At 38.1% G+C, this 23,165-nt stretch overlaps 1 protein-coding gene across 9 annotated transcripts in view; it reads right to left on the minus strand.

The window, feature by feature from the left end:
- Nucleotides 1-23,165, minus strand: part of PCCA (propionyl-CoA carboxylase alpha subunit) — a 270,716-nt gene that overhangs the window by 78,473 nt on the left and 169,078 nt on the right. For all 9 annotated transcript variants that reach the window (XM_040706028.2, XM_416970.8, XM_046913872.1 and 6 more), the window contains one exon: nucleotides 21,659-21,761. In XM_040706028.2, coding sequence (XP_040561962.1) covers nucleotides 21,659-21,761 — 103 coding nt within the window. The remainder of the gene's footprint in view (nucleotides 1-21,658; nucleotides 21,762-23,165) is intronic.

Raw genomic sequence — 23,165 nt, forward strand, 5'->3', positions numbered from 1 at the left:
AGAACTTACTATTCCAAGCTATAAGCGTCACCAAATAATGAGCTAACAGTTTGTTAAACAAACCACTTAACCTAGTGCTGCACATACAAGGGTCAGCAGACCTTTGAATGGGGGATCTGGCTGGCTTCAAATATTTAAAATAAAATTGTTACCTGGAGCTGAACAATGTTGAATGATACTAGCGTGGCATTTATCATTTCTTGTGAAAGAGTCCAATAAGCTTTTGTGAATGTCATTGTCAGAACAGTACGTGATACTGCAAGAGCTACTAGGAAGCTACCTCTTGGAAAACGAATGACAGAACAAATCATGAACAAGCCTTAGTTTTCATACAGACATTAAATACGTGCCATCTTCAACTTGCTACTGCTTGCACCTCCCATAACAATTATTCTCAATTTCTTTTCATCTGTCCCATAAAAAATGATTGCTTCTGCTTTACTTAATCCTCCACTTACATCAACTCTATTGTTCGCTTCCTTCCCTTTCATCTTCTCCACATTAATTCCCCACATCGCTTTTGATCTAGCTTTTTGTTTCCTTTTTCCCCCTACAGGTTCTTCCTGATGAAAAATTTACAGCCATAATGTTCATCTGATGCGCATGGTGATATTTTATTGATTTGCTACTCTATCTATTAGTTCTGTATAATGAATGGCATTATACAAAACACAAGATGGGTTGCCTATGCCTATATATGGGATCTTAAAAATCAGTTTAACTGAACTTCAAAAATACTCCACTTTATTGGTAAATATTCATATTTAATTATAAGTGGAGCAGCATATGTAAGGTGCAGCCTATGAAAACAAACATTTCCTTCTCACAGTCCAAAGAATTCCTCTTTGCCATAGTGGCAAGCCAAGTTAATAGAATAATTGCAATTTTCACTGCTGCTAAATAAGAAATAGAAAACCTCTCCAGAGCTGTTGTGTTGTTATAACAGATGCCCACAGAAACAAATGTATGTTATTTGTGCCCCTTCAAAAAGGATGGCCCTTTTAGAACTAGAAAGACAGTGAGAAGCAGAGCGGCTGATTTTAGCCAATACAAACTATAAACTGTATTTTAAATACATGCTATATTTAGCTTCTAAGGGAAAAAAGAAAAGTATTCAGTTTGGGCAATTCTTAAAACTTAGCACTGAATAAAAGCAAGCTTTTTTGTTGATACCTTAACAGCCATACCTCGGTACAGAAACCCCTCAGAAAATGATATTACTTCCCATCTTTTCTATACTTTCCTTACTGTAATATCATAAAATCTAAGCTAAGTGTTGTACTTACTCAGCTGTATCAAAACCAGTAACTGGATAAAATCTCTGAGCAGTCTCAGGAGTAGAAACCGGAGCTGAAGCACCTTTCATTTCAATCTCATTGGAACAATGTCTCGTGCCTTTCTAGTCAGTAGATGTTAGACTAGGACATACTGGAAAAAGTCCAGTGGAGAGCCATCAAGATGATGAAGGGATGGGATCAACTCTTGTCTGAGGAGAGGCTAAGAGCTGGAACTGCTCAGCCTGGAGGAGGTTCAGGAGGGATTTTATCAAGGTCTGTAAATACCCAAAGAGAGAGTACAAAGAAGATGGAGCCAAGCTCTGCTCAGTGGCGCCCAGTGCCAGGACAAGAGGCCACGGGCACAAACTGTAGCCCAGGAGGCTCCCTCTGAACACCAGGAGCAGTGCTGCGCTGAGTGGGTGCCGGAGCACTGGCACAGGCTGCCCAGAGGCTGTGGGGTCTCCATCCCAGAGCTCTCCAGAAGCCGCCTGGCCATGGGCCCCGGCACCCTGCTCTGGGTGGTGCTGCTGGAACAGGGGCTGGGACACAGGGACACAGAGGGCCCTGCCCACCTCAACCAGCCTGGAGTGCTGGGATTTCTTGGAATGGAATATTTTAGTTCCTCTGAGCTATTATTTTTTGTTAAGAATTAATAAATAAGGATAAAAATCATTTAGTGTAAGCAAGTGAAGTTTACAAAAAAGCCTATTTTTTTCTGCCATTTCTGTCTACCCATCTATACCAATTTTATAAGCAATCATATTCAGTTATTACCAGCTTTAAAGACTGACACAAATACACACCTCTGTCAGCTCACAGGTGAAGTATCTAAGAAAGGTCAAAATACCCAGAACAATCAACAAGACCAGCTGTCAGAGCCTAAAACATAATGAAATGCTAAAATTCTGTCACTGAATCCTTTATAACTACACAAAGATGATTAAAAAAAAAAGTAAAACAGATGTATTTTTGGTATTGAGTTTTCTAATCAGTGTCATGAAATTTTTGGCACGCTCCTGAATAATAACTTTATGAAAACAGAATTCTAATGGCCTCATACTGCGACAACACATCTCATGAACTAGAACACCTATCATTTGGGCTTACTGTTAACTCCTGTTCTGTACAATGAGAGATCTCTGCTTCTTCACCAGAGGTAGTTAAAAAGTTAAAAACCTGAGATTCTTTTAAAAGTTAAGGAAGCCCTCCATTTTGCATCACAGCATCTATTGACTAGAAAAATAATGAAAGCTTGTTAACATACATCTAAAATGTAATTATCTGGCTGTGCAGTGATCTTCACTGTGGGGAGCTTCCTTGTTATAACCACAACAAAGGTGGTATCTAATCACAGTACTAGCAAGTAGGACTGGGAAAAATGAATATTCACAATTATATGATTGATGACGAGAAACTTGAAGAATTCCTTGTGCTTGACAAACTTGCTATCCAAGAAGCCGCCAAGTATGACATTAAGTTTACACGTCTTTTGTTTGTTTGTCAATAACTTCAACATCTGATCACTGAGCAGCTTTGCATGTCTATTTATAGGAACCTTTCTGTCCATGAAGTTGAGGCTATACAAATGGAATTAGCTTTGATGCATTTTGTTTCCAGACAAAAGATGACAGAGCTGTATTATAAGTGATAAAAACTGAATATACTTTTGCTATAGGCACATATCCTGAATCTCTACTCTTGCTGAAGGCATTAGTTCTGTTAATAAAGTTCAAAATTGCAAAATCTTCCATGCCATTATGTTATGTAGAAAAGAACCTTGTGTCTTCAGAAGCAGAGAAAAACTGAACAAAGCAACTCAACTAGGCAGAAAATAGGGATTTGAAGTACCTTATTTACATTCCATCTGTTACACCTAACTGTGAATTAGGAGAACATAAAAATGGAGCCACAGCAATAGAAGTCCTGGTTTCACTACTTCAATTTTATCTGTTGTCATGAGTTTGACAAGCAAGGAAAAGGAAACTATTTGGAGTTAATTGATCCTTTCATACAATTCCAAACTGCACGTCACAGAGTCACAGAATGGCCTGGGTTGGAAGGGACCTCAAGGATCACCAATCTCCAACCCCACCACCACATGCAGGGCCACCAACTTCCACGTTTAATACTAGACCAGCATGACAAACCACACATCCCTAAAAGCCCCATTTTTTTTTTTTTTTTCCTTTGAGGTACATTCTTCTTTATTATAACCCCACAAGGGAAATGTACGTTTTATTCAGTTTGCTAATCACAAGAGCTGCACATCCAAACTGTCTAGAGCTGAGACTTAGATCAACAATTGTCAGCTGGGACATAAGCTATCATGAGTTAGTTCCATTTCAAGTTTAGGCAGCCTAACAACTATAGTAGTTTTGGAAGAAAACATCTGTGAGTTTTGTGAGTTTTTGTCAGTAAAGAAATAGTATCTCTACTATATAAGAGTAAATTTTCACTCAATTTAACTTTTCTACTAGAAATAAAATAGTAATTTCTTTCATTTTGACAGTTACAATACAACTTGAAGTGAGTGACTTTGCCAGCTCTCTGCAGCATGCAAACAGAGCTGCCTAGTTATTGTCAGGCTTCCAAAGGCTTATGATTTGTCTGAACGCAGCCCCAGCACAGTTCTGCTCCCCTTAACCCAGCTTCTCTATGCACAGTCCATGCATCTGGAAGATCTGCATGGTTTTGGTGTGAACAGATCACAGAAAAAGATTTCTCTCCACAAGAAGGTACTATTTGTGCTTTCCTGAGATGAAATGACTGTGCTACTTATGCAGGTGTTGCTGCTTTATCATTAAGAATATACTTTTCCTCAAAAAAAAGTTTCTGCTACTCAACAATTTCAGCATGATGTCCTTGAACCCAAACCAGGTAAAGCACCCTTTCTGACCTGGCATGGCATGAACCACACTTTTTGGGTTACCTGCTGGTAGGCTCCCTAACACAAAAAGCTAGCAGCTGTTGGTACAGATTCACTACAGTTTCAGTTCAAGATGAATCTCCAGTAAACTTTCTCGAAATTTGCGAAGTGGCAGCATAGAGAGCCAGAAGAAGACTTCAAAAACATGGTGGCTCAGGCACTTTTTAGCTAAGGCCTTGTATACACTTCTTGACATAGACTTATCCATCTTTTATGTGGCTTTACATGTTGAAGCACCTCCAAAAGAAATAGCTAATTTCTGTAGAGGGAGGCCTTGGGAAGGCTTCTTCTACATGACAAGCGTGCTTCTGATCTGTGAACAAGCAAGTGCCAGACACACAGCAGTTCCACAGCAAGAAGAGAAACTTTTGGTATCTTTAGCATCTTTTCACCAATCAGCAATCAATGACCAATTAAAAGAACCCTAAGTACTTTCTCATGCAAATAAATCACAGATTCTCAATTACCAGTAAAATGGATAACAACCACAAAATTTTGTTATATCCTTGGTATTGCCAGAAAAATGATCCCTTGAAAGGAAGACATATTCCAACCACTACTATTGGTAGTCCAATGAGTATTTGTTGAATTTGAATGCCTATAATAAAAAAGGAGATTGTCATTGCTATTTTAAATAGAGATGCCTTACACTGGAAAGAAAGCACGCAACTTAAGGTAGAATTCTTACTGAAGCTCAAGGTTATCAAAACCCAAGAAATTGTTCACACAAAATATATTTCCTTAGAAAGTCCAAAAAGTGCAAAAAAAAAAAAAAAAAACAACCCCAAACCCAACACATTTCTCTCTGACTGAGAGATTTAAGATACTACAAAGCAGAAGTGCTATGCTATTTAAATAATGTATTAAAATAAGATTAAATAGAATGCATAAATTTATGGGAATGTACGCATTTACCTATACACAAAATCTGAAGATAAATACAAGCCCACATATCCATGTAAAAATCATACAGGAAACTTTGATATACAATAGTGGCAGAAACAGAACCATCCCTGCCTTCTCTTTTTCAAATCACATAATACAAGAAAAATTAAATCACTTAATATTTAAATGAAACCAGACAGTTCCATCATATCCTAATGATCACCACATCATGAAACCATTCCTTAGAAGTGTTCTGCTCTACATAAGCCATGTCATTCCTTCAAATCAAACAGTGTAAGCCAAGATGGCTACTTGCATAGGTAAAGATCATTCACAAAAATGTGCGCTATAGACTCATATAGAAGCTATATGTAGAACCTTCCCTGCATGTTTGCTTTTTGCAGGAAAACGATGAATTTTTTTCATAAATAATACTTATGTGAAAAGTATCAAAACAGAAACACTTCAGCTTTCATATTTACAATGTCTTTAAAACCTGGAATTGACATTTTTTTGTTTTGTGTTCCTTAAATGAACTGATTTAAAAGTAATTTCAATTCAGTTACATGAATGTTTATTTTTTTGGCTTAAGCCAAATGAATATTTAAATCCTTCTGTGGGACAGGATAACAGATTTCGGCAGGGTATTGGCATTCTAGGAATCACCGAAAGTACAAAGGGCAAAGTGGAGGAAAATAACAAGAAACCTGTTGGGGAAGATGACAAATAGCATTAAAGGATGGCAAACTCTGCTGGAGATAAAGGGTACCGTACAGGTGAAGGGCTCAGACATCTCTTTTCTTCCAATGTTAATTAATCTTCTACGTGCTTTGCACAGATTGGTTTTTAATGCCATTATATAATGAAAAAAAATACTAACATAGTAAGATACACTCAGAGATCATCCCAGCTCATTAAGCTGAATCTAACTTTTAACATTTCCAATGTTTCTCATGCTTTTTATTTACTCTTCAGACATTTCTTAGACACGTGACCAAGTTGCAGAATTTGCATTCAGGTTTTTTCCAATCCCAGCATCAATGACAGGCACCACTGACACAGGTTCAGATCTGGAGTACTATGATCCAGTTCAAATGTAACACAGGCCACTGTAGATTCAGTTTAAAAAAATCCAATAGTTTAATTGAAAAAAAACAAAAAAGCAAACAAATTATTTGAAATGGATTAAAGCAATTGATGAATTTATATTTTAAAGAGCAAGTTAGGTGCAAAACTGAGAGAAAATACTGCATACTTTATTCGATTTTGAAGAAATAACAGAATGTACCTGCATATATTGTTTTTTAATTTTGACTGAAGATATAGAATCTTCAACGTTCCAATTCTAAGTACTGAAATATGCTGACAATTAGAAAAGCATAAAACAGGGATGAGACAAAATACAGAAGATCAAATCAGAATTTATACTCTGAAGTCACTTCACCTCTTAATCATCTCAGGTAACTGTACCAGTGGTAAACCTGCTAAAATGACAAATGAATGGACACCAGTAAAAACATTACAGCCAAAGAATAAAAAGACCAGCATAAATCCACAGGAAGATCCATCCAAATTCAACAAAGCAGATTAAACGTTCAAAGGGACTCAAAATGCCAAAGTTGTTTGTAACATCAAATGTCCTTCCTAATGCCATTTTCAAAAACATTTCCCACCTATTCTGTAAAACATTACTAATGCTGAACTTTCTGGAGCACACCAGAACGGTTTCTGTTGTGAACAGAGGTTCGGGAGGGAGCTGTTCAACATATTTAACAGATCACACTCAGTAATGCTCCTAAAAGTATTTATTCTTCAAGTCATTTATCGCTTTAGTAACAGTTTCAAGCACATTTTTACAAATGAAAACCACACTGGGATTCATGACAAATTAAAATAAGAGAAGTAACAAGTATTTGTATTCTGCAGGTGACCCTGAGCAACTTCAAATCATCTTTGGTTCAATGTGGATTCTTGACGTATCGCACACACAAGCCAAAGTGATCTCATCACGGACTTCAGTTGGTCGGATGGACAGACGGATTGATCTGTCAATGACCACCCCTTAGGTCAGGCATGCCCAAACTGCAGCCCACAGGCAGTGTGAGGCCCAGCACTGCTAGCACTGTGACTGTCCCCTGCCCTACACCATCATGGTGGCAGCTCTGCCCCATCGCTCAGCAACAACCAAGCCATCAGCATGCTATTAACATCGTTCAAGATGAAACCAGAGCACAGAGAGGGTGCAATGCATTGCTGACTCAAGTAAAGGCAAATAATTGTATGCATTATGATACACTGGCTGAACACTGTCCGATGAACAGTAGAAAATATGCAGCTGGGCATTCTGTTGTGTGAAAGGAATTTGAGAACAGGTTTCAAAATCGCTGAAAAAATTATCAATTTTTTTTTTTTGTATACTTGCAACTCTGCTTTCATTCAACACAAATACATTTTTCAAATGGAAAGTACAGGGTTGTGATCAGATATTCAACTCAAAAGCCAGATTGTGTCATCAGAAAAATACCCCTTGCTTCACAGTCACACTTTACCTGTGTCATCACTTGTGGCAGTGCACGCATTTGTGAACAACTGCTGTCAAGGATGAAGTACACGAAGAGTAAAATTTCATTAAAAAATCTCTGATGAACAGTTGAAAATTCACTAAGAATTGCAACCACTCCCATCAAACCAGACTGACGCGTCAGTTTCACAAAAACAAGGCCGCATTTCCCACTAGTTTTATGGTTTTGTTGCTCTCTTTTATAGTTTCAATAAAAATATTAAAAACTAAGTTTTGCTACTTATGTACCATAATTATATTGCATATTTTAAATGGTATGCTCCAGATGTAATGCCTCCTGTTTTATTATGTTGGTCCACAACAACACAGGAGGATGTCTGTGGTACAGTAGAGGTTGAACCTTCCCACCAACATCCTGTTACATGTTGTTGCCGTGTGACAGGTGGTAGCAGAATCTGTCTTACAAAATGGCATTTGATGTGGAAGTGAAGCAAAGGTAAGGAATTGAATTCCTCCATTCTGGAAAAAATGGTGCCCACGGGCATTCATCAACACTTGCCAAGTGTTTATGGAGATCAAACAGCAGATGTGAGCACAGTGAGCTGGTGGGTGGTGCAGTTCAGCAGTGGAGACAGCAGCTGTGGGTCACCTCCACTGATGCAGGTTTTGATAAGCACAGCATGCAGGCTAAAGTTCATCACTGGTGAAAGTACATAGGTAATGGTGGTGGCTATGTTGAAAAATCCTGTTTTGTAGCTGAGAATTCACACTATCAAGCAGAGTGTACTCTTTGTATTTATTGCAGTCTTCGTGGAAATAAATAGGAGACATTACTTTTGGAGCAACCTGCAGCCCAAGTCAAATCCTCTTCACTCAGCACAGAGCCCACGCAAGCTAAAAGGTTGGACACCCATGCCTTAGGTTATTTCCTCTCTCTACCCAATTGATCACCTACTACAAAAAATTCTTCTTTGCCAAGGCCATGAAGGATCCTTTAGCTGTTCAAGGAAGGGGGTCTATTTCTCCATTTTATCTAGGAAGTTGCTGATATCTTGTTCAAGAGTAGTATATATCCTGGCTCTTAGTTTTCCAGGATATAGACACACTATCACTACCCATTTCTTCAATTAATTGCTGTTATTTTTAAACAAACAAGCAAACAAACAAAGCCTTCATTCTTGCTTAGAGCCTGTTATACTGATTGTCCATCAGAGAAGTTTTTCTTTAATTACAAAACTAACATAAAAGTTAGTATATTGCTCAGAAGTATGTTTGCTATAAATTAACAATGTGCAAAGCCCTCTACCACAGAAATAAAGATGCCACTTTAATCATATGCATTTTTCATTAAACTATTTCTCCCCTCCCTTATCAGCTATGGGAAGATATCAAATTAAAATGGGATAAACTGCATTCAAGCTAGTCTGCTAGCATGAAACAGCTGGGCTGCTCCAACAGTGACAAAGAGGTCACTCTGTGAAAATACACAGTGATTACGGCAATAAAGGAAACAGCTGATAGAGGTTAGCTGGTGGAAACAAGAGGGCAGTCACAACAGAAAAGACAAGGTTGGAATGAAGACAGAAGGAGCATGGAAGGAGCAGGGAAAGAGCCTGCCAAAAGGCATGGGTCTGGGACACAGCTATGAGTGAGGGGGAAGGGAAGAGCCTTATTGCAAAAGCTGTCCAACACCTCACATCATCATACTGTATTTTCTGGTCCTTACAACTCAGAGGAACACTGACTATTTGGACTAAACAGGCATTTAGAAATGATTTCAGAAGAGGGAAATTCCAGAGAGAAATATGTAACCATTCCTGATGTGGAAGAATACACCTTTGGCCACGTTAGCAAATTCTATTGATTTTTTCTATGATAGGCTGCAGTATCTTCTTTATGAGTTGGAACAGACTTGAAAATCTGTCTAGAAAGTGAAATTGTTGGAATCCAGCTTTACTATCCTCATGAAAACATCACAACATTGGACAAGCCCCATGCACAAGTTCTACCCATTCATAGATCACTACACTTCACAACTACATTTCTAGAAGAAACTTCGCATATTTAGCATATGGCAGTATAGGACTGAACATAGCTTGAGGCTAAAGAGTAAAGATCAAATAAAACTGACTGCATTTAGAAAGTATGGTTTCAAAGATTTGGAAGTACCTCTGAAAAACTTGGACAGAAGCAGAGACAGAAGTCAGCACCCTAACTACAAAACAGATCATCCTGTCCAGATGCACCCCTCATTCACTGCCTCTCGACATTTCCACAACAGATGAAACAAAGGTCTGTAGACAACAGTCCCCACCCCTACACAGACTACGGAAATTACCAAGAGCTGGCCTGTATCATACACTGAACAGTGAAGGGATTCCACATGCAGTCACACACCTGACATCTGGCATTCTTTAAATTGAAGTGATTTTGGAACATCAATACCATTCCTTGAAATAAAGACTGGTACATACGACACTACCTGAAATAAAAAGAGATTCTAGGATTATGGAGCTACAGGTCTATTTCAGTTTTCAGTTGGTTTCTTTTCATTGTGTACTCTTGAGATCTGTTCAGTTTCTCAGGAAGATGAAATAATCCACTGGCAGTGGATTATGACTACTAAAATCAGTTTCCTTTTTATTTTCTGTATGAGACAGACAGTGCTGCAGTTCATTTTTAGTACTCAAAATTGCTTTCTTTCTCCTCCATTGAGAGCCATCTTGTTCTCTTTCTTAATCCTTTCAATAATTCCGTATCCTTAGCCTGATCTCTGAAGGAAAGGGGAGGGGGTTAATATCCACTGTCTATTTCAGAGTCTCTCTAAATTCTCCCACGCACAACTTCTGAACCCAGTGCCTGCTTAGCATTATCCAAACATATTAAAATATCTCAAAGTTTTATGAAAACAAGAATCTGCACAGAGAACCCAAGGAGTGCCCCCATTCAGCACTTGGACAGATATGAGCCCAATGTTGGTCATCCAGCAACTGGGCTGGATAGCTGCACAGCAGTCCCAGACCTATCTTCTGGCAGGACAAACAGGGAAAATAAAGAAACTTTTAGACAGGCAGAGGACTTTAGAAAACAGAGTTGTGCAAATGGAGGAAATTACTAGGTGAGGCTAGTGGCAGGAACCATAGAATGGCCTGGGTTGGAAGGCACACTTATCACTACAGCTTCCATGATACTATTCGCTGGTGAAGTGTCAGGACATGGCACAATGCAGCGTCACATGAAGGTTTGTACACCAGCTCTAACCAAGTTAATTCAGCTAGAAGCAGTACAGCTGCATTAATGCAGCACTGCCCGAACTACATTAGCCAGCACATGCTTCTTTGTACCATGTTAAACTGCACCACGTAGAAATACCCTAAAATGGGAAACCGTCCAATGTCTCTTTGGAGACTTCTAGATGTAAATAATAAATAGGACTGCTAATCATTGATGAGCCTGATTGTTTGTACATCTAATCTTCATTTTCATCCTCCCACAACACTGGTTCTCTGGTTTTATTAGAACATTATGCTTGCATTCAAATCTTCCGTACAATGAGCCTAATTGCCAGACGTACAGCTGTCCCACTGGTCTTGTATAGCAGGATCTATTCCACAGATCTCCAACTTCTACCAATAGCCAACACTGATACCGAATGAACTCTCCTGAACAAAGCTATGTTTTCTTAATAATAACAGTTGTATAAACATAAGGTCTTCTCAGTTAAAGGGAAACCAACATCAAAAAGCAGTAAAACATGGAACCCTAAACCCTTCTTTCTTTGAAGAAACACGTTTGAAGCGAGGTGTTTCTAGTTATGGGTGAATGAAACGAGAATTCAGCTGCAACAAACGGACATCCAGTCCATATGAAAGTCTAATTAGATCCATCTGAGAAGCTGTGTCTAAAACTGCTTCACATATTTCAAAGGAAAGCTCTTCTAGTCTATCTTTTGAGAAGAGTACATCAAAACATTTAGTCACAGCTGACGCATGTCTATCCACTACAGCAGCATTATTTCTCATAAGCCATAAAAGCTACATTCAAGTAATATTAACAACCTAGCTTCCTTAAAAATAAAATTAAAAGGGGGAAAATTGCAGAAAAGAAGTTTAGAGCTAAGAAAGCCACTCAAAGCAGTACAGACTCCAAGTCCCCCCCCTCCCCCCGCCAAAGCATCAAGAGATTCTGAGGTAGAGCATCATACTGAATATCAAACGTGCTGAGAGTTGCTAAAAGAACAGAATGAAAGACGAAATACTATTCAGGAGTTACGGAGTTAACTATGGCTTTTGTGGTAAAAAGCCAGGCTCTTAATGTTACATTAGCATACTTTTAAATGCAACTATTGCTACTGCTGAACCAGCAGGAGGAGCTCACAACATTTTTTGATTCTACAAAATTTGGGGAGGGGGTGGGGAAGTAAGTTGGAGGGGGTTTCTTTGAGAGTAGGGAGGAATTTGTTGAGCTTTTTCTTTCCAGTTACACTGGATGTGAAATCAATGGGAAAAAAAAGAAGCGCCCAAAGGATGCTCACATAAGCACTACTTTAAGAAACTATAAAATAATTATACAAATATTTTGGTGCAGGATATGAAGTATGCGTGGCACACAAACGCACTGAGGATATTACCTGTGCCCCAAGGAGTTTTCAATCTTACACCAAAAGACCCCAGTGGACAGGAAGGGTGGCTGTTATGACAGAAATTAGACTTTCTGAAGAAAAAAATATTGTATGGCATTGCTCTGTATTGTTACAGATATTAAATTTATATTTTAGTTTATTGCTCACTGGGATTTCCGGAATTGTTGGGTCATGACCCATAGGAGAACATAGTGTCCATTTTCATATCAGGAACTCATGATATGAAGTTGCCTCTGTGGGTAAAACTCAAGACACTGCCAATCTTAACTGGGTAATTTAGGAGCCACCACCATAAAAACCTAGCTCCTCTAAGACAATGAAGCCTGATCCTGAGACAACGAAAATAAATATACAAACAGACCATGCTTGTTTTTCAAGTGTTTCGCTACGCAACATTTCATAGTTTTTGTTGCATTTTGTATTTAGGCATTCTTTCTAGCCTACATACCAGTGCCAGATCATACGTTACTGCGAGTTTTACAGAAGAACTATGAATCACCAGAAACGTGTACACCACCGAACTACTATAACCAAGCTATTATACTTCTCTGCCATAGAGGGGAGAGCATGTTATTAAAGCTACAGAATCAGTTTCTTACTTTCATGTTATTTTTAGTTTTCAACACTCTGACTATTTTCTGTATGTTCTTATAAAGTGCTGCATGAATAAACTAGTATGAGATATACAAACAAACCTACACCGATCTCTCTTTACAAAGCAAATATGCACATATTGTACCAGTCCCTTACATATATTTTTTTTTTTAAACGGTATGTTATTTTAAATAACATGCAACCCAGATAGACTGTTTTTCTCCTTTTGCTTTGTACACAAACACTCCTAATACAAGTATATGCAAATATTAGGTAAGTATACTGAATATTTAACTAAGTATTTTTACTTCTGGCTTATCTAACACTATTCACAATTCACGAACAATGGGTCCTAGCATCTATATGCTCTGGGATACTCAATTCAGCAGAGTGGAAATGCATACCAGAAACACGGAGTTCACAACAAGATACCAAGGCCAAGGCTACTTTCATTTAAAAAACACAACGTCAGCAGCCACAGAAATGTACCAATTAAAGCAGTTGCCCACAAAGTCAGAACACGAGGATCAGGGCCCTCCTCAGATTGAAGGGTTCAAGCCTGCAGTGTCTCCCCCAGGAGAAACTGTCCCCACACATCAGGAAGGATGAGGGCATCTCTACCCTTCCTGCAGAAATCTGCCACTGTGCAGAAATGAGCATAGGATCAGGAAAGCCACAGTGGTAGGCAACAAGCATTATCATACCTGGGACAAAGGCAGTGCTTTGCAAGCATGGAAATCCTGGATTCTTGTCTTCCTAAAGGGTTACTTTACACATACCTCATTAAAATACCATTACACATACTATTCAAGTCTTAAAAGCAAAACAAACAAACAAACAAACAAATAAATAATTGGTATGCAAAAGAAAAGACAGCTGAGTTAGGGATGGGGTGCAAAGGGAGGAAGGTGAAATTTACATTCCCTTTATTCTTGTCTTCTATACACAAAACAGTTGGAGGGCAGAGATGAATGAATGTTGGTCACCCCAGCTCCCCAGAAGCTGACCCTAACCTTCCGAGAAGTCCTCTTCCCTAAACCACATCCAATTTTCTTCAATTAATGAAAATCTAATTAAAAAATAAAAAAATAAAAAGTTGAACAAAGAACTATCATCCAAAAGATTAGTAGATGAATTATATTGTTCTTCCAAGTTGAATTACAGAGCACACTTTTAGATGTAATACAAAAAGGAAACTAAGTAGCTATGAAATGCAGAGTTGCATTTGACAGTAATTAATCTGACATTGGGCAATATGCTTTTCTGGCTGGGGAAAATGGAGTTACCATCCTATGCTTTTTGAACAGATCAAATAACAGTGTAATTGAGACGACAGCAACTCCAAAACATGGATATTACCATACCGTTTTGAAAAGAGATATACAAATGAAACAAAGTTAACTACACATTTCTATTATCCATCAGGTAGCCAGAAGAAAGCATCTAATTGATGTCAAGAGAGATGCTTTCCTAAATATTTTCATCATCAATGCTATTTGTTACATTATTTTAACAAATTTTATTTTAAATACAAGTCCAAACTGTCTAACTACTGAATACAATCAGCAGCTTCTGGCACTCAAGACGCCATTTTAGATTACACTAAATGCCACGCAAAACCATGTTTCATCATGAAATATTCTAAACACTCAGAAAGGTGCAAATATGTACCTTGACTCCTGCCTGAACAACAACCTAAAGAACTTAGTGATGAAGAGATTTGTTTGCAAAACTTCAGTGGGGAATTTGTATGCTATTGCGCAAGGAAAATACACACTACTTTGACAAAGCCAGTTAAAGTTTTCTGCTTATAGCTTTAAGAAGTACATAACTGATTTGCCCTCTGTACTTGTGCCTTACATCTACCAGTTTCCCTTCATTCAAACTAACATAGGATGTCAGAATAACGGTGTATTTCATTACATCCATATAACAACATAACATACAAGTCACTGTATCATAGAAGGTCATATTTAGAAATTAAGTAAGCGGGAAAATTTCCTCTCCTTCTGTTGGAGATATAGGTCAACTTTTATCTTTTCCAGCTCCCTCTCCTTTTTGTTTTAATTCCTACAGGTATGTGCTTTTCACCTCTGTTGATGCAGGTCTCATATTTCTTTTATTTGAGGGTATTGAAGTTCTAAGGTATTACGTGCCTGAAACACATCAGAAATGCAAAATACTAGTAGTAATGACTGATTCTCTTTAAAAGATCATTTATTTTATACTGATAGGGCCAGGAAACATTATTCTTCTGCATGGTCTACTGGAAAGGTGGTACTGAACATGCACTGAATTACGACCCTGCTCCATTTACCATTGTATTTAATGAACTAAATGTTTGTTTAGAGCAATTTCATTTATCATTGTTGAGCTTTTACATTACAGCATTCTTTTTCATTCTTGATGCTTTACATAATTCATCTGCATCCTAACTGACTTTGGGATGATATACCTTCTCAAGCATTTTTTTTCTCCCCAGAGAGAATTTCTAAAATAAATTTTAAAAATTACCTTACCCTTCAGTCATAAAATTTACGGCATATAAGAGTTTCCCTAATTAAATGTATGATATATTTTAATTTAAAGTAAAAGCTTAATCATAACAAGATATACATGAATTCACTAACAAGAGTATAGATAGCTACTTAACTACTTTATGCTAACAATAAAGAAAGTATTCAAATAACAATGGCAGTAATGCTTTAGATCTTTCCTTTTATATTTTCATACAATACAATACAACAAGTTTTCTTTTGAAAATACTAAGAGGTACAGAACTTCACACCTCCACAGATACTAAATAAATTCCTTACTACCTGTTAAAAAGATATGGGGAAAAAAAACCCACTCTTTTAACCTGAAAATTATTTAAAATATTAATCAGTCAACTCTTCATTTGGAAGCATGTGAAACATTTGAGTAAGCTTTACAAAATTTCCACAGAGATTCAATGCCAGTATGATATTTACTTGTTCTTATATTTGAATTTAGGAAGCGATCCAATTTTATGTGAAAACGGCAGTCCATCCTAGTAGTGATCTGAAAACGTAATTAAGCTTTCTCTGGTCCACTTATTTGGTGTTTGACCTATCCAGGCCCCTCTGGAAACATATCAAATTTCCATTTGTTCAAAGTAACTTCTGAACTATTTCACCTTATGCTTTTTTTGAAAAAATAAACAACTTTCATTCACCACAACTTCAGTGATAAGAAGCTACTATATAACTGAAAACATCTGGAAATTCTTTGTCAACTAAACAGACTGGAAGATGAATCCAAGTGGTCTGGGAAGGTATGCATCTACTACAGAGATGAAGAACCCTAACAGAGAGGGCTGTTTTTTAACATGAAAAAGAACGACAACAATTACTTCCAGAGAAATCATGCAAATCAGCAATAAAGAATGCCAGAAGACTCCACTTTTATAGTAAAGAATCAGAAAATGGACAATGCCCAAAGCTCCTCAAGAATGCAGTATATTGCATAAAAATAGCCACAAATTCCATGCTGAAAGGAAAATTATGTCCTCATCTTATGCATACAGCAATAAACTTCAAAGAATTAACCATGATTGTATCTCCTAAAGTGTAACTACTTAGTGCTGGTATTTGTCATTTGAGCCTTCGGATTCACCCTTGCTTTTTTTCAAAACATTCTTCAGATGTCTACTTCTCTTAACAGAGAAATACTGAAGAACATTGAAGGAATTAAGGAAGGTGGGTTACAGCAGTGAAAACTAGTCAGGTAATTATTTGTCTTTGGTTTACCAGCAAACTCTACACTTTGTAATGAAAAAAATGGTATAATGGTGGATCCAATAAATTGAACCTTATTATTGGATTCCTGGTCCAATATATTTATGATCTCTCTTGCTTAGGCCACTTTCATTCCATGCTACTATCCCTATTACACATTTTAACAATATTACTTCACTGAATGACACGAAATTCTTCCACAGTTCAGAAGGGCAGGTGATGACGCTAAAGTCCTACACACACAACAATGAGTAGGGGCTCTCAATGGGGCTGGGGAGAGCAGCTCCCATTCAGTATCATTAGCAGAGGGTCTCCACACTGGCTGTAAGCAGTCTCAATAGGGCTGAAAAAGGCAACTAAGCTACCATAACTTGGGCCCAGAGGAGGCTTGGTGGCTGACGTCTAGCTCTGAAGGACTGAGGACATTCCCTTCAGGCATGTGGCACAAATCAGCATGGTGCAGGGAAACCACACAGCAGCCAAGTTTGTTCAGTACATGCAGATTTCCATATGCTTCTGCTTCTTCAGCCCTTCAGTACTCTGCAAAGCACTCAGGCTTTGCAAAGGAAGAACAGACTCCAACCTTCATCAGCAAAATTGGATTATGTCTTTGTATTGAAAAAATGGGAAAATCAAAACTTGATAGCCAGACTAACAGTCAAAAAGGGTAAGATGAAATCAATTCCTGTCTGAATTTGGACTAAACAAAAAGTTCAAGAGGTAGGTTAAGAGATGCTCTGGGGCTATTTATTGCTGTTTTAGGCTAGTCTCATGTAAAGGAAGGTATCTGTCCCTCCTTCAAACTCTATTTAATAGTAATCCCAATTGTTGGTCTTTTCAGTAGTAATGAGAGGAAAAATTGTAAATTTAAGGAAGATACTGACCAAAGACTAGCATCTGTTCTCCAAAAATCTAAACAGACATACATGATAAGCAGTTAGTTAACAAGGATTCTTCTAGCAATTAATACATGGGAAGAGGAACACACACACAAAAAAAAGACGTTTACATTAACTTAGTTGGAGAGTTCTTAGTATGTAAGAAAGTAGATCCCATCAAAGTTGCTCATCTTATACAAACATCAGTGTTATAGCATGTAAGTAGCTGGCTTCAGAATAATAACGGGTCTACATCTACTTTAAAAGAAAAAATAGCAAATTGGCATTCACAATAGCTTTCAATATCTATAGGAAACAATAAAGCTAATTACTTTTTTGTTTTTTTACTATTTCAAGCAAACAATATTGCTCACTCTTGACCATTTATTTTTAAGTCCTTCAGCTTTGGGAAGCAAGGCCTCTAAAGTGGCCGACAGTCAGCCTGCACCACGGACCTCCATTACAAATCAAGTGGTTAAAAACAGATGGCTACAGAACTCAAAATCCTGGAAAATAAAGAGCAGCAAAAAGCAGTTAGTGCTGCACAATTCACTGAGATTCTCATGATAAAGGAAGAAAATCACAGATGACCCATAGACCAGGATGCTGACAAATGATCTTCCCGTGAACAGCAGGAACCATGGGGAAGCCTGCTGCTCATGCTCCCTACGCAGAGAGCAAAGCACGGCACAGTGTGGGGCGGTGAGGTTTCGGCTGGTGAGAGTAGAAGAGTTAAGGAAAAAAGAAAGAAGTCACTGTTGGAAAGGTCCCAGTGGTAAACAAAGTAAATCAGAATGCGAACGCTGCTGCTGCAATGCACAGTTGGCAGCAGGAGCGAACTTCTGAAGAGGAATGTGAAGGCGGCCCTCCCACTGGGCTATCTAGCTGCACTATGGATTCAGCTATCCTTGTCATGAGCCACAAGGGGACACAGCCTACTAAGTCAGGAGCCCATGTCACACCAACTTCATAGCGAAAAGTAAATGTGGAAGTTCAAAAAGTGAGGCTTGCATTTTTGACAGCAAAGTTCATAAAGAAGGCTTTGAGTTTTCCCATTTTTTCTTAAGGTATATTATACCTCCTAGAAACAAGATTTCTCATTCCTAGTCTTTGACTTTTCTTAAGTCAATTGGTTTTCCATTGTGAAGTTTTGAATAATATCTCAGAAGATTTTTGACTATACTGTACTTATTCTGTTCTCATCTGCAGCAGAGTCCCACGAGAGCCCCAGCAAAAAGAAAAATGATTAAAGAACAGCATGTCCTCTGCTATTTGTCCAGTAACGAGGAAAAACAAGCCTGCCTAAACAATCATGCTATTCAAAAATAATTTCCTGCTTTGCATAAACCCAACCTCAGGATTTACTTTCAATATTGACACTTTAAAATGTAAGTGAGATAGATCTTATGGTCATCATGAAATCCACCCACTATGATTTACTTCATCAGCTAAGAAATACTCCAGATACAAATAATTTAAAAATTATTCTTCACAGAGTAAACAGTCTTGGTTAGGGCAGAATCAGAACACCAAAGCTGCTGTCTCCATGCCTCCAGTCCCTTTGTCCCAACCTTGTGGCTACACAAACCCATATTCTTCCTCTCTGTTGCTTCTAACTCTCCTGTCCCTCAACCTAACGCACCGCAGGGCTGCACAGAGATGAGCAGGACCTTTGCAGGCCTGCTGCTCTCCTCTCTGCCCCAGTGGGATTCCCACAGAGCACTGCTTGCCCACAGCAATTTTCCTACTAGGGAAAGTAGCAATGGGGGGCCAACTGACTTTGAAATACAAAGGAATTTACGAAAGCAAACAAGAAAAAATAAGGACATGCTTAACTACTCACTCCTGCTTAGCCCAGTAATGCCAGACAACTTGATTATATTGGAGGTGTTACTGTTTGAATAATAAACTGAAGGAGTAGCAATCAGATTCCACACATGCCATGTTAAAACGGGCTTGCATGAGTTATAATGCCCATACTGCTGTGATACTAGAAGTATTTAGCAGTTCTATTTAAACTGACTGACAGATTTGTCCTGTGGTACAAGTAGGAATGATTTACTGTATGTTAAAGTTGCTGTATGTCAATAATTATCAGCAGCAATAGCATAACTCCTTTCTTAGAGCTAGTGCACCTTGGAGAGATATAGTGCAGCTTACAACTGCTGCTCATTAACCTAGGAATAACTCATATATAAGCTTATAATTTCCATTACCTTCAACATCAGTGGAGACAAAAGCACAGAAGAACGTATAGGCCTCCTGTCTGTAAACCTTCCTTAGTCTGACTTAAAGATGGATGTTTATTAAAATTAACCAAGTTAGTATAAGCTTGAGCCTAGACAACTAAATAAATAATCACTCAAAAATGCGTGTGCTACCCCCTTAAAAAGCAGCAGCCACTTTCTAACTGCCTCACAGCTGCACACAGCTCCAGTCTGACCACTGACAGATAGCAACGTTGCAGCTAAAAGTTGGGAAGGCTGGGGGCAATGACAGCTCCGGGGAAGAGCAGACAGACCACTGCCAGTCCTGCTCTGTTGTGGTAAGGTTTTTTTTGCTGCCTGAGGAATGGGTTGCATTGAAGCACACCTAGTAAATATAAATTTCACTAATTCAGAAAAAAACCTGTGTTCAGACACGGGCCTTAGCTCACAAAGCACAATTCCACAGCGGGGGTGAATGTCATAGCCATGGTACAGTGCTACATGCAATGGACTGAGTGAAAAGTCACACTGAAGATCTCCCAATATTTTTCCTAAGAGAAATCAACGCTACAACTGAAGTGACCTCCATCTTCCACACTTCAAGCAGTGAATTTGCAAGAGAGAACTTTGAAAGGTGATTACAGATTTTGTCCACGTCCTTTTTTTCTGCATACCTATGATCCATATGGAACAGAAAGTATCTCTGGTCTCTACTCACACTTTTATCTTATATTCATCTGGAGTATGTGTGAAACAGTGCGACAGAGACAGATGTACTGTTCTAAGAGAAACTGGTTAGGCATATTTTTGTCCTACTTAGGCCAACATAAAGATTTTTCAAAGGCAATATTTTTATTTCCTCAGTTCACATAAGTGAATATAACCACCTAAAAACATGACCGACTTCAACTGTCATATTTCTTAAATAGAAATCTTAGTAGAGCAAAGCAGGAGTGAATCACCAAGACAATACTGTCTTCACTTGATGAAATATTCATTTAAACATCCCTTTTCAAGTAAATCTCATGATTCTGAATATGACCTAGCTGTAAACATCACAACTAAAAATATCATGAAGCAGATGTTGCAGAACATTCTTCGGAGGAGACTGGCAAGAAGAGCAAACAGCTGTCAGAGGCAGGCTGGGAGACTTCTCAGGTCCCTCACAGTCTTGTCCTGTATTTCAGTGATTCCATGAGAAACTGACTTTTTCAGATCCCTCTGAAAACTTTTGCCTAGGAGTTAACAGATGCTATGGGCGTGAACTATTTATAAAAATCTCATTTTACTATGGAGTTACTATTAATAGACTTAAAACGTAGTTCTCTCTATAAATCTACTGTCTTAATACGATTCAACCAGTTTGCATCCTGGCTTTATTCTACTGAACACAGCATCACCATTGTTCTATTGGCATAGTCTTGTCTGCCTTTCATACTGACAGTATTGTTTAAGTAATTGTCTTATAATGTTTGTAAAAATAATAGTTAAAACACATGCATCTGAAGTGATTTTACTATGTCTGCATGCAGTTTTACTACTTAGGTGACAAATAATTTCATTCCAGTGTGATTATGTATGCAACTTGCTCAGTTCTTTGTCTTTTTAATCACTAAATTAAGCTAACGCAACGTTTCTCAACATTGTAGTTATTTTCTCACTCTTCAACATTTACAATGGAAGCATAAAGACCTTATTTCTAAACAAGACATTGAAGAGGGTTGTTAATTAAAAAACTAATTTAAGTGCATAAAAACTGTTCAACAGACATGAGCAGAGAAAAATCTTTACACAGTCACACTATTTAATTAACATAGAGTCCTTTTTTTGTCATCCACAGTTATTCCTGCTAAAGGCAAGACAAAGATCTATGTTTGGTAACTGAACAAACAGAAAATTATAGGAAGAGTCAATGACAATAAAAATTGTCTCAAATGGACTGAAAATCTTGGAAAATGAGCAGGACTTACAGAAAATGATGAGCCATCCTTTGAAACTGCAACAGGGTAAATCCCATCCCCAAGATGCACAGAGAGTTCCCAGCTACTTCTCTTTGATTTAGCAATAGGAATTCTAAAAAACAAACAGAAAAAGAATTTTTAACAAATTTCACTTTTTTCCCCACTTAAACCAGGAGCACTTTCCTCATAGGATGGTCATGAAGGATATAAAACATCATTAGTCTATAGACACAACCAGGAAAGCATATTTCAAAAAAAAAGTATTGGACATATTTTTTTGTCAAATGGGGTGTGAAGAGAAAATGCACTCTACTTTCTTTCTAGACTTGCCTTGACACGCCGGGTATGCTGATAGTTATGGGAAGCTCTTAAATGCAGCCAGCACTTGCTACAGAATTAATTCAAACAGGATGAAAAGCAGATGAGAAAGTGGGTTGGCAGAAGAATAGCAACAGTGATAGCTGCAGCGTTCTTTCTAAGTGCAAAATATAATCACTGGTCCTTTCATCTCATTCTTAGTAAACCTTAATTAAAGTCCAATTAGACAGAAAAGATTCGGCCAAACCAGTAATACACACCATTTTATAATTAATGTACATTTTATAGAATTTCACCCACAGAGTCCTTCAAATAAACTGAAAAATGACTGTGTATCACAACCCATACACGGGATTATATCAATTCCCACAGCAGTCAGTGGCTGCACCAGTTATCAGGTAACACGAGAACCATGAATCTTTCCAACTTCAGGTCAACGAAGCATATCTGACAACAAGGGAAACAGACCTGAAGAGTCATTCTTGCTAATTCAGAGTGAAATAAGTAGTTTTCAACTATTTTATTTAAAATGTATGTTTGTAACTTCGATTTATTTCCTCCCTGTGTAGCTTCCTAGATCTCTTCAATTTTGTTGCAGCAATTTGTGTCCAAAGTAGGCCGCAATCTTTTCTGGTAGTCATACATTAGCATCAGCAATCTCCTCTGTAGTCTAAACAAGGTATGAAGGTGGAGTTTAACACGATTAGAACAAAGGCACGTTATTTTGGCAGAGCTTTTCTTCCACAATGACTTCTACACACATTCAGATTCTCCATAAGAAATGCACAGACAGTAAGCTCATCCCATTTGTATCTTCTTCTGAGGTGTAACACTCATCTATCATAGAATGTTTCAGTGCAGTCTTCAGAGTCTTAAAACTTGGAAACACATTTTTCTGGATTGTGTCACATGCAGTCTGCTAAAGATTCAGGGGCCCAGTGAACCACATCTCCCCCAAAGGAAGTGCTCAGCATGTCTGGAATCAACAGGGAGAAGCACCTGAGTCCTCCAGAGGCACAGGAGAAGCTTTCTGCCTAAGCCAAGGATAACATACTGACTTGCTAAGGATTTACGCAATTCCTTTAAGAAGGTTGGTTTTTTCCAACATCTAAAATATAGGCAAATAGAAACACAGGAATCCAATCAGTCAAGAATTTTCTAAAAACTGTGCTTTGCAATGTGCCTCAAATGGATAAAA

Source organism: Gallus gallus, chromosome 1, assembly GCF_016699485.2.
Source record: "Gallus gallus isolate bGalGal1 chromosome 1, bGalGal1.mat.broiler.GRCg7b, whole genome shotgun sequence".
NCBI lineage: Eukaryota > Metazoa > Chordata > Aves > Galliformes > Phasianidae > Gallus > Gallus gallus.